At 47.2% G+C, this 13,239-nt stretch overlaps 1 protein-coding gene across 2 annotated transcripts in view; it reads right to left on the bottom strand.

Moving 5' to 3' along the window:
* Positions 1–10,895: 10,895 nt before the first annotated feature.
* The window catches only part of LOC119957923 (SPARC-related modular calcium-binding protein 1-like), a 105,195-nt gene continuing 102,851 nt past the window's right edge, over positions 10,896–13,239 (bottom strand). For both annotated transcript variants that reach the window (XM_038786121.1, XM_038786123.1), the window contains exon 12: positions 10,896–13,083. In XM_038786121.1, the coding sequence (XP_038642049.1) occupies positions 12,819–13,083 (265 nt within the window). In that variant the 3' untranslated portion in view covers positions 10,896–12,818. The remainder of the gene's footprint in view (positions 13,084–13,239) is intronic.

Below are 13,239 nucleotides of genomic sequence, written 5' to 3'. Positions count from 1 at the left end.
GGTCAGATCGCCCTGCGCCCCCCCCCAGGACCCCAGGGCCCGCTCGCGCCGCCTGCTCCCGCCAGCACCAGAGGTGGTTTAAACCACGTTGGCGGGAGAGGCCTGACAGCATCGGGACTTCGGCCCATCGCGGGCCGGAGAATTGCCGCGGGGGGCCCTGCCGACCGGCGCAGCGCGATTCCTGCCCTCGCCGATTCCCGGGTGACGGAGATTTACGCCGGCCCCGGGCGATTCTCCGACCCTGCGGGGGGGGTCGGAGAATTCCACCCCTGATTTGTGATGCAGTACAAGGCCAGCAGCGTGGGTTCAATTCCGTATCAGTTTACCCGAACAGGCGCCGAAATGTGGTGACTAGGGGCTTTTCACAGTAACTTCATACTTGTCACAATAAAAGATTATAAAGCACTTTTGGATGTCCTGAAGCAGTAAAATATTGCACCATCTACATTAAACTGGCATGGGAGACCTTTAATTGTTTGTTAACAAATACAATGAAATAGCACAGTTTATATTAAAATGTAATGTGTAGATTTTGAGAAATCAGCTAGCTAAAAATAACACACATCCCGCATGGATCTTTCCCAAGAAATGAAAGGCCGTTGCCAATTATTTCTTTTCCCTGCAAGCAGGCGTGCTTCTTTAAATACTGGCACACTCAGCGATGCCACCAGAAGACTGTCACACTTCACTTCTTAACTCAGTTATTTGCATTTAAAAAAAAAAATACACAAACCTACCCACCATGAATTCTTGACTCTGACTGTTGGGAATTAGATTTTTAATTTTAAATGATGGGGCAGCCCTGACCAACAGCCAAAGGCAACAAATGGGGTCTGGCTGCATGCATCCCGTCATGCTGACCAAAAGGAGAGCCAGGCCCAGCCTGTTTGTTTACTGTTTGGTTTGGATGGCTCCAAGCATTACTGCACGAAAACCTAAGAGCTTGGCAGACATAAATATGTCAGCGATTGAACAACAAACACCTTGTTTAGTTTCTCTGTTTACTTATCTCGATCCATCAAAACAACACCAAAATATTTTCAAAATCTAGCCTTGCCCACAGACTTATAAATCACAGACCTCCATTTAATTACCGAAGAATGTGGACATAATTCTCTCCGATGTTCGGACAAGTGCTGGAGTTGCAAAACGACCCAAGCTTGGAATGTAGTTAGTTCTTAAAATAAGTTGGGTTTGCATTTCAGTCCCTTTTCGCCTTTGGAAGCTTTATTTGAAGGACCTTCATTGCAGTGTTCATGTAAGCTTACTTGTGACACTAATAAAGATCATTATCATTATTTATTATGTTCACAGATAGTTATAAGCAGCTGCATCTCAAAGAACTTATATGAGAATTTTATTCTCTGCAGTATATGGATTAGTGGGGCTTATGAACCTCGAAATGCAGTTGCTACTTACCAGATAATATGTGTGATGCCTAATGCTCTCGCGTGTGCCCCAGGAGGTAGAAACAATACCCCAGCTGATTTGTTGGTACAAATTAAATTATAGGTTACGTTTATTTATAATATACACAACCAAAAATTGTAACAAGATAGCAATTCTAGAGAATGTCCAATCTTGTGTATTAGGGGTGCTTTTAGTAATCAGGAGTTTACCCTCAGAGCATATATCACAAATGAGGATGGGCATTATCCATCATTTGCTGTTATTTTCTTTATTCATAGAATCATACAATTTACAGTGCAGAAGGAGGCCATTCGGGCCATCGAGTCTGCACCGGCCCTTGGAAAGTGCACCCCACCTAAGCCCATACCTCCACCATATACCCACACCTCCACTCAATCCCCGTAACCCCACCTACCCTTTTTTGGGCACAAAGAGCAATTTAGCATAGCCAGTCCACCTAACCTGCACATCTTTGGACTGTGGGAAGAAACCGGAGCACCCGGAGGAAACCCACGCAGACACGGGGAGAACGTGCAGACTCCGCACAGACAGTGACCCAAGCCGGGAATCAATCCTGTGACCCTGGAGCTGTGAAACAACTGTGCTAACCACTGTGCTATCATGCTGCCCTTGTACTACTGTGCTGCCCTTGCTCATTGAACGTGGACATCGCTGGCTGTGCCAGCATTTATGCCCATCCCTACTTGCCCTTGAGGGGGCAGTTAAAAGCCAACCACATTTCTGTGGGTCTGGAGTCACATGTTGGCCAGACCCAGTAAGGACGGTAGATTTCCTTCTCTAAATGGCATTAGTGAACCAGATGGGTTTTTACGAATGCACCCACATTTCCACACTACCAAAATGACTCTTGCCAAAGTCACAAATGACATCCTAGTGGGCTGGGACACCAACAGGAACTCCCAGTCCGGCTCTGGGTCAGTATTTAAAAGGCTCGATAATGAGGCCCAGCTGGATGGACCTCAACACATTGCTGTGGGAACTCATAATCAATGAGCCCCGCAGGGAGATCAATGAGTGATTCCTTATGATCCTCGTATCCATCTCTACCTATTTGCAACCTTTAGCATAATTAACCACATCTCCTGCACTATCTCTCCACTGTTGGCTTGCTGGGTGTGATAGTTCCATTCTTCTTCCATCTCCCATACCTTTACCCCTGGTGTCTCCCAAGGATATCCTTGGCACCCTCCTATTTTGCATCTCCATGCTGCCCCTTGACAACATCATTGGAACAAACTATGGCCAGAATTTTCTGGCAGTTCATCAATTTTCAGGTTCTGCCGCTAGCACACCCCAAGCCGCGGGTTCCTGCTGGTGATGGGTGCATTCAACGGGAAACCCTGTTGACAACACAAGATCCTGAGACTTCCGGTGACAGCGGGCGGGAGGCAGCCGCACAATGGAGGGCTCCGTTGGCCAATGCCAGGTTGTGTGGAAAGTCCGCCCGACATTAGTTTTCACATGTGGTACATTGACGACACCCAGCACTACCTCACCGTCACCTCTCTCAACCTCTCCATTGATGCTAAATTATCATACTTAATATCCAACATCCATACTGAAAGTTCCACCAATTAAATATTGGGAAGTTTGAAGCCGTTGTTTTCGACCACTATTCCAAACTCCATTTCCTAACTACTGACTCCATCCCTCTCCCTGGCAATGGTGGATCTAAGCCAGTCTGTGCACAGACTTGGTGTCACCTTTGATCCTGAGGTAAGCTTCTCACCTTGTCTTTGTTCCATCATGAAGATGGCCTATTTCAACTTCTGTAACATCACTCAACCTTACCTTTGTCTTCATTCCTAAGCTGCCGAAACCCTCACCCATGCCTTTGTTTCCCCTAAACTTGACTATCCCAACACACTCCTGCCTGGGTCTCCCATATCCTACCACTGTAAACCTGAACTCATCCAAAACTCTGTGCTCATGTCTTACTTGCAGCAGGTGTTCCTCTATTACCCCTGCGACTTACCCCCTGCCCTACACTGTCCTAATTCTGGAAGAAGAGGGGCTGGATTCTCCGATTTTGGGGCTACGTCTGGAGGAACAGTGGCCTTTTACGTGGGAAAAATCAGCGAGGCTCCAGCACCGATCCTCCGGCTGATGAGGGGCTAGCAGCCGCACTACGTAAAACCCACGGCCTTCCCGATATAAACGCCTGGAGAATTGCCGGGTCCGTGGCCATGAATGTGCAGCAGTCATGCCGTACAACATGGCACTGGCCGCGTGGGGGCCCGACCTGCCAGATAGTGCCGCTCTGGACACCCCCGGGCCACACCCCACCAGTCCCCCCAACCCTCGCCGCAGCCCCCCTCCCACCTGACTGTGGCGCCCTGGACAGTCTGCAGCCGCGACGCAGGTTCCCGCACGGCTGGGACCACACGTGCTCCACGCGGTTGGGAACTCGGCATCGGGGGTGGAGCATCGGGGGAGGGCCTTCAGGTAACGTCCTGAGGCCGTCCCAACGGTGTGCGGTGTACTCCTCGATGATGCCGTTAGGAGGGGCGGAGCATCTGAAAACAGGCACTGCCCCCGATTCGGTCGTAAAAAGGGATTCTCCGCCTGATTGGCGATTACAAAATCGCTGTCGGCAAGTGGAGAATCCCACTCGCAGTGTGCAAATGGACATAAAATTAGCTCTAATATATGAATACTTCATTTTTTTTAAAGACAAGGGAATCCAAAAATCAATGGCAGATTTTGTCTGCAAAGTCCCGCAGCCCTGAAATCCTGTCGGGATTTTCCTGGCCTTCTGCTGGTTCGCCGACTGGAGGAATTCCTCCACACAGATGTTTCCCTGTTAGATTTACAGCAGGAAACCAATTTCAGGGCTACTGTCTTTGGTGGTAAGAGTTGGGAGAAAAGTTGCCAATTGGCACATATTAGAGGCAAATAAGGACTAAAGACGCCAAGAAATATCTTTTCTTTTGAAGATCAAATGATTTCTTCTTAATCAGCTGTCAAAATGTAGAACATTTACAACGCTCAAGGCATCAGGTGAGTACTTACTTCAGACAGCCTAATAGTCTGTTCTCAACATCTGACACTTAAGAAAACATAATTCCGCCACATGTATTAACATTTCAAATAATAGTTCTAGCTATCAAAGTAACTTGTCCCTTTCCCACACACTGTGGTGGAATTTCCCATTCGGAGACTAAGTGCAGGATTAGAATTGGGTTTCTTGCTGGTCGATAGATCAGGTTCTCAAGCTGAGTCTTCCACATGGAACCTAATTAATGATACATAGATGAAGCGAAGGGGCGGAGAGGGTTCAAAGAAGAGACAGAGAGCACAGGATCTCCCTCTACGCGGATAACCTCCTTCTCTGCGTCTCGAAGCTGTGTCCACAGTAAATTCATTGCAGTGTTAATGCAAGCCTACTTGTGACAATAATAAAGATTATTATTATTATTCACCTGAGCGAGAGCAAAATCTTCACTGTGAACCCGCAGAGGGGGGAAGCTGCCATTCAAGCTGGCCAAATTCCGATAGCTGGGGATCCAATAGCCCACGACTGGACACAAATCCGCAACTGGAACCTGACGAGTGGAGGAGGTAAGAAAGGACCTGCAGGGGTGGGGCTCACTCCCGAGCAGGGAGAGTGCAGACGATCAAGATGAATGTACTGCCCAGGTTCCTTTTCCTGTTCGCATCCCTCCCGATCTTCATCCCCAAGACCCTCCTGAACCTCCAGTTCTACTGCTGGGCAGCCACAGCAGAAAGGGTAAGGGTCAAGGAACCAGGAGCAGAATGGGTCAGAATAGAGGAGCGTCCCTGCACAGGGTCATCCCTCCATACGCTGACCATGACCACACTCCCCCCCCCCCCCCCCCCCCAGCCAGATACTCAAAAAGCTCATTGGTAGTAGCCATGCTGAGAATGGGGAACCAACTGCAACACCACTTTGGTCTGACCGAGATGTCCACTTTGGCCCCCATCTACAAAAGCCACAGGTTCACCCACCGACAATGGACTGCTCCTTCAAAAAGTGGAGACTGGACGAAGGGACTCTGACGGTAGGCGACATGTACATGGAAGGCAGAGTAGCGATCCTAGGGCAACTCACGGACAAGTTCCAACTCCCTAAAGGGAACAAACTAAGATACAATCAAATCAAAAACTGCCTCCGAAAGGAGATGATGACATGCGCCCAGATACCAGGACATTCTCTACTAGACAGACTACTGTCTCTGGGCAAGCAAGGAGACGGAAACTGTGCAGACATGTACGCACGACTACTGGAGACACCCTGGATGAGACAAGTGATAAATGGGAGGAAGAGCTAGTCAGGGAGATAGGGGGAGGACTCTGGAGCGAAGCATTACACAGGGCAAACTTCACCTCCACTTGCACAGGGCTGACCCTAATGCAACTAAAGATGCTGCACAGGGCGCCAAAACAGAAATGAGCGGGTCTTCCTGGAGGTGGAGGATGTGTGAACAGGCCCGGCCAACCACACCCACATGCTCTGGTTCTGCCGCAGACTTGTCGGATACTGGACGTCTTTCTTCGAGGCCATGTTCAGGGTTTTGAAATGAAAAATGAAAATCGCTTATTGTCACAAGTAGGCTTCAATGAAGTTACTTTGAAAAGCCCCTTGTCGCCACATTCCGGCGCCTGTTCGGGGAGGCTGGCACGGGAGTGAGGGTGGATCCATGCGGGCTATCAGAACAGCCAGAGCTCTTCATGGGGAGCGGGGCAAACACCCTCGGCTTTGCCTCCCTGATCACCCGCCAAAGACTCCTGAGAAAATTAAATATGCCATCAGAGGATCGGAGGAAGGTTTCCACAAAATGTGAAGACCAGCTTGTTCCAAGACCTGTTTGTAACCAGCAACCAATAAAGTAGGGAGGAATGGGGGGTGGGGGTGGGGGGGGACATCAGAACAGAGCGCAAAGCTAGGAAGGGAAAGGAAGGGGGTGAGGCAGAGAAGGGGAGGGGGCGAGGACAGGAGTGGTGGGGGGAAGACACCACAGGAAATGCAGGATAGGCAGTAGGCGGGGACCGGAAGGGACAGAGAATAATAGGCAAAAACAATGGCCGTGGCGAGTGCACCCAGTGGGAGAACTTCCCCATCCCTCCAGCATGACATAGTGCCAGGAGGAAACCAAGGTGGGAGACAGGGACGCGTTCAGTTCTCCAAATTTGAGGAGGATACCGCCAGGTTGGCAGGAGAGGATAGAGATCGCTTCTGTGGTGAAGGCGAGATCAGCGTCTCCCAGAAAACCAGTACTCATGGAGGATGAGTTAATCACACCACAGTGGGTCACACATCTACAAAGGCTGATTGTCACATTCTGGACGACAGCTCACTGATACGTCCACACAGCAATCAAAAAAAGTGGCACCCCAGGACTCTGGCATTCAGAGGAATGCTGCAGAGCAGCTACCTGCTGAGACTGAGCCACATGATGAGCCTCTGTAATCAGCCGTTGTAAACATGCTGATGATGCAAAGACAAGTTTGGAACATCAGGCAGAGTTACAACAGACTAGAGCGAAGGATGGAGGAATCTGTGCGTTCTGTTTAATGTTTTGACTACAATATGCAAGCACCTTGCGGTCTGCATGGGAACGGTGACCAGCAGGTTCTGAAATATTTGCACTCGGATCTGCATTCCACTGCTACAGGTATTGGTGGATCCATCAGTTGCTAGTGAACCTCAGCCCGGGTGCCGCTTCTCCTCAAGGAGCCAGGCAGGGGCCCTCAGGCATCCAAATGGAGGAGGACCAGCAGCTGGCGATCCCTGGGCCATCCACTCAGGCGACTGAGCGTGTCTAGCCGATCCCAAACCCCGCTGTCTTGTGACCCCTCACCTCCAGCTTCACAGGCCAAGGGGGAGTCCCACAGGGCAGCACGGTGGCACAGCAATTAGCACTGCTGCCTCACAGCACCAGGCTCCCAGTTTCAATTCCAGCCTTGGGTCTGTCTTTCTGGAGTGTGCCCGTTCTCTCTGTTTCTGCGTGGGTTTCCTCGGGGTGCTCCGGTTTCCTCCCACAGTATAAATTGTCCCTTGGTGTCCAAGAGGAGAGTTGGGGTTGGGGTTACACGTTTATGGGAATAGGGTGGGAGCGTAGATCTAGGTAGGGTGCTCTTTGAAAGGGTCAGTGCAGACTTGATGGGCCGAATAGCCTCCTTCTGCACTGTAGTGATTCTATCCCACAGCAGGTACCCAAAGTAGGAAGTCTTACAACACCAGGTTAAAGTCCAACAGGTTTCTTTGGAGTCACTAGCTTTTAGAACACAGATCCTTCAAGGACCTGCGCTCTGAAATCTAGTGACTCCAAACAAACCTGTTGGACTTTAACCTGGTGTTGTACGACTTCTTACTGTGCCCACCCCAGTCTACCGCCGGCATCTCCACATCATGGCTACCCAAAGTAAGGCAGGGCCCTCCAAGCCTCGGTTCTCCAGGGGATCCTGCAAAAGTCATCAAAGGCAAGGTGTAACATTCACAGGCAACTGCAGTGGATATCAGGATTGCACCAAGAGTGGCTTTAGAAAGATTAAGAAAGATTGACATCTCTTCTTGCTCAAGGGTGTTTGCCCACTTTTTATATCATGCACTTTTGTAAATGCATTTTATGTTCCTGACAATGGTCTCATCATTTGAAGTAGTTGACCTAAGCTACTACTCCATAGTCACCTCCTTTTGTGAGCCTCCCATTTGTGTGATGTCTCGCTGACTCGTTTAAGTTATTTGCACAAAAGGTAATGTCAGGGAGATGTGTCAAGCTCTTTATTAAAAGTGACTGAAAATTGCATTATGTACTTCTATTCCTTACAAGGCACTATTAAGGTATGCATGAAGCACTGTGAAGGTATGTGTGCTCAGTTGCCTTGAATAGTCACCAGTAATGTTGACTTAAATTGCTGTGTTCATTGTTCGTGCCAATGCACAAGACCTGGATTTGGATTTTGGATTTGATTTATTACCACATGTACTGAGGTACAGTGAAAAGTATTGTTCCGCATACAGTCCAGACAGATCATTCCATACATGAAAAACATAGGACATATGATAAATACAGAATGTAGACACATGGACATTGGGTGAAGCACATTCATGGAGTATAGTAGTATTCTGTAGAGAAGATGTTTGGAGAGATCAGTTCAGTCCATATGAGGGTCATTCAGGAGCCTGGTAACCGCGGGGAGAAGTGTTTTTGAACCTGTTGGTGCGTGTTCTCAGACTTTTGTATCTCCTGCCCGATGGAAGAGGTTGGAAGACCTGTTGGGAGGAGTCTTTGATTATGGTGCCCGCTTTCTCAAAGCAGCGGGAGGTGTAGACAGTCAATGGATGGGAGGCAGGTTTGCATGATCGACTGGGCGGTGTTCACGACTCTCTATAGTTTCATACAGGCTTGGGCCGAGCAGTTGCCATACGAGGTGGTGATGCAGCCAGATAGGATGCTTTCTATGGTACACCTGTAAAAGTTGGTAAGAGTCAATGTGGACATGCCAAGTTTCCTTAGTTTCCTGAGGAAGTATAGGCGCTGTTGTGGGCTTTCATATCGAGTTGATCCACCCCTAATCCTATTTCTTATGTTCTTATGGCAATGTGAGAGAGTTGCAGATGTAGCATTGTCTTACCTAATCATCTTAGATCCTTTTTACCATGTTAAGGGCACCATACAAATGCAAGTATTTATTTTGACCCTTTGAACATGACCACCTGGACACATGGGAATTCAATATTTTAACAAAAATGGTTAAGAACATGATAATGCAAATGGAAAAGGCAATTTAGTACCTCTGGCTCACTCCATTATTTAAGTACTTTTCCAATGCTTTATCCACCACTCCATCTTCTTTCCCATTCTAACCCTTGACGATTTTGAGCTCCCTTTTCATCAGGAATCCGTTCACATCTCCCCTTTAAGTTTCGGTGGACACTAGGTGGCAGCGTGTGTTGGCATCATCCCTGAAGTTCATCTCCGGTCATGGCATTTTAATATTTACCATCACGGTCAGCCGCGTAACATTGGCAGAAAATTAACAGACACAGGGGGCGGAACTCTCCGGTCGCCGACATCGCATTCAGAAATCAGGACGTTGCCTGAGGCCCGCCCCCCGATGCTCCGCCCCCGACCGGCCGAGTTCCCAAAGGCGTGGGTCTCTCATGGTCACACCCATCGGGAACTCGGCGTGGCGGCCGCAAACTCAGTCCAGCACCGCCACAGTTAGGGGATATTCTAATCTATCGGTTATGGTTCTGACTGAGAAAATGCATGAATATCGACACCATTCCAAATACAGACAACAACCAGCAGCGATTGTGATATTGTTAAGTCACCCAAAAGACTCAACATAGAACATGGAAAATCTTTAGAATCATAGACTCTCTACAGTGCAGAAGGAGGCCATTCGGCCCATTGATACTGCACTAACCCTATGAAACAAAGAGGCCCATTCCTCCATCCTATTCCCATCATCCCACCTAACCTGTACATCCCTTGTCACTAAGGGACAATTTATCACGGCCAATCCACCTATCCTGCACATCATTGGACTGTAGGAGGAAACCGGAGCACCCTGGAGGAAACCCACACAGACACGGGGGGAACGTGCAAACTCCACATAGACACTCAGAATTGAACCTGGGTCCGTGATGCTGTGAGGCAGCAGTGCTAACCACTGTGCCACCGTGAAGAGAAAGCCTATTTAAAAATAACTCATCATTCCTTTTGGAATGCTTTGCCAAAGCCCCTTTGTATAATCTGATCGCTTTAGTGCATCACTTTAACTAAATTTAATTACTTTGATTCTATACAGGGGGCAGGATTCTGTGTTGGCTAAGGTTCCGATGCTACAATCATGGCGGGCGCCGATTTGACGCAAAATTGCTATTCTTCGTTACCTCAACAGTGGTGTCATTGCGTTTCGAAACGTTTGTACAGGAGACACCAATTGCATATCATTAGCGGGCCCGTCTCGGTATTCTCTGAGGCCTCCGCAATGCTCTGCCTCCAATGGGCGAGTTCTCAACGGCGCGGTTCACTTGTGCATTTAAAAATCATAAAACCGGCGCCGTGGCTGCTGAGGGAGAAAGAGGGGGTACAGAACGTATCCAACATCCCACAGTTTGCTGACTTCAAGTGAGATGGCACTTGAATCGGAGGCAAATATTTTGCTATGGCCAGAAGAAGAAATGGATTGCCTAATGTTCCACATGATTCAGGAGCTTAATTAACATAGGAATCTTCAGTCATCAGAACCAAGGATCCCAGCATCCAGCCAAACCCCTCTATTTTGCAAGGTTTCCCCAGAAAGCTGACATTCAAGTGTGCCTTGGAGACCTTTCTGAAACCCACTGCTAAACCCTGATCCTTTGTAAAACATTTGGGCTACTTTGCATTGTTAAAACTCTTATGTGAAGTCATTTTGCTATTTATCAATTTTTTTCTTTTAGGACTGTGGTTTTCTTTGAGGAGAAGAAAAGAAAAAGAACTCAAAGATGATTTAAAAAATGTAAGCTTTAATGTGCATGTATCCATTTTTTTTAATTACACTGTCAAAATTTACCTCCTACCCCTAAAGAAACTGAACTAATTTTACGTCCACTTAATCACTCATCACATTCTTCCTCACTTCAAACACACAAGAGTTTTTAAAATCATGCGGCACATTGATTTATGAGCTTGCCGACATCTGTTACCCTACATGCAAAATGTTTAACTACAAAAATATGTGACTGAACAGGAACCCAGGTCAGCGTAAAGCTATGAAAGGCCGCTGGCCTCGGACCTTCAAGTTAGACCCTGATCTGCAGCCAATTCCTGTTCAGTGAAAACCCTGCGGGGGACAGGGTGATGAGAAATGTCAACACAGGTCAGTCCCTAGGTGCAAGCTTTCTGTTTGCAAACTGTTTACCTGAGGGAGCCAACCTGTGCCAAAACCATAAGCTCGTCAACTGTGCCCAAAAGCTGGCAAAGCAACCTTCTTCTTCCTCCTTAACTTCTTTGCTTGCCTTTCTCTTCCCTTTCCTTTGCGATTTTTTTTTCTTTGAACAGCTGGGAGAGTTCCTATCAAGTCACTGTACTTCAAGATAATTCATTAAATGGGGGTACAATGGTGTGTTTCTGAGGGGATGAGTTGCTACATAAATGATAGTTATTTCATTCTCTTCCTAGGCAACAAGTAGGAGCATTAAAGAGCCAAGGAGATAGGGCTATCCAGCATTCATAGCGATAGTGAAAACCCTCGAGTGCAAGCATAGGCCCCAACAGAGGACTTTTCCAACCGGTATGGATGCTGGAATGGCTCTACTTCCACACTCTTCCCTTATACCGGCACTCTCCAGTGAGAGAGAAATATCAGGAATTACCAGCATGTTGAAAAGACAGATGGGAGAGATTCAAGATCATGATCTGGTAGTGCTGGCAGTGTCCTCTGTGTAATGACTGTGCATACCTACTGGCTCCCAAATAATCTGTGTGAATGTGAGATGTGGGAATGTGTGAGGATGGAGGACGTGTGCGTAGGTGTGTTTGAGTGTGTAGGCCTGTGTGAGTGTAGGTGTGTGTACGTATATGTGTAAGGGTGTGGGGAAGTATGTATGGGTCTGTGTAAGGGATACTTTTTTGCCACCTGTTATGCATGCCATATATGAACCTGAAGGGACCAGACCACAACTGTTTGCACTATAGATTGGCTATGTAGCAGTAAATAGAACAAAAGGTCACAGATGTGGAACCTTGACCTTCCAAAGTTCCTTCCAAACCGTACTTTTGCATAATTCTCATTTTATGTTGAAAAGTGACAGGACGAAACACAAATATTTGCAAACGAATTCTCTACTGATGTTAAACAGTCCAGCGAAACTGTATAAGCAAATAAACTCTAAACACTGAAGCAATACAAAACAAGGACAATTTACAACTTAACAGATGTTGCTTCAATCGTGCAAAATGGAGGTTAACAGCAGACAGCTAAGATTTACTAATAAAAAAGATCCATAACTTCCGGCAACAATGAAACAATAGGTCAAAACCTGATCTTCACCCTGATGACCTTGATTTTCATTTCACTGTTTTTGTGGCGCCTCCACAACATAGTGACAGCCAATCCACTCCTCATTGGAAAAGCATTGTGAGATGACCATCGGAACTTGGTACATGACAATCATATTGGCCCAGTCAATGTACCAGACTATTTACATTATATATTCTTATTGCAGTTGAGAAACTTGGTAATAGGCAAGATTGGGAAAGTGGGTTGCAATATTTAAAAAGTAAAGTCAGGCTCCAATCCACTGATTTTAATAGTATAGACTTATGGATTACTAATCCAGTAACATAGCCTCTATACTATTGATATACTCATTCCCCCTATCCCAGCACTAACATCCTTCATCTTGATGAATCATGAAGACAGAGTCATTAAAGCATGGGCCTACTTCGGCTTTTGATGAACCCCAAGCATCCCTTCAGCTCATGCAGTGAAATGGACTTGCTGCCATTAAGGTCGCAGTATTCTATGAACCTTCTTGTGCACCTCTTTGGCTTGGCATTCTTCCTCAGGTAAACCTTGAAGGGCCTCAGCTCTTTCTCTGAGATCTCATTGTTGAAGTCCTTGTCCAATCTCCCAAAATACCAGCGAATGGCACGATCCTCCAATAGAAAGCTAGTTGATCCGTCAGAAACCCTACGGAGAAACAGGAAACACATGTACACTGGCATCCAAAGCAGCACATCCCAGTTTTGACTTCTACAGAGTAAGAAATCACTTCTTCAACAAGGATTGACCACCATCTGGATCAAAATCACAAAATTCCCGACCCGATCTTATTATGTAATACCT

This window comes from Scyliorhinus canicula, chromosome 27 (genome assembly GCF_902713615.1).
Source record: "Scyliorhinus canicula chromosome 27, sScyCan1.1, whole genome shotgun sequence".
NCBI lineage: Eukaryota > Metazoa > Chordata > Chondrichthyes > Carcharhiniformes > Scyliorhinidae > Scyliorhinus > Scyliorhinus canicula.
This window is presented reverse-complemented; position numbering and strand designations above follow the sequence as displayed.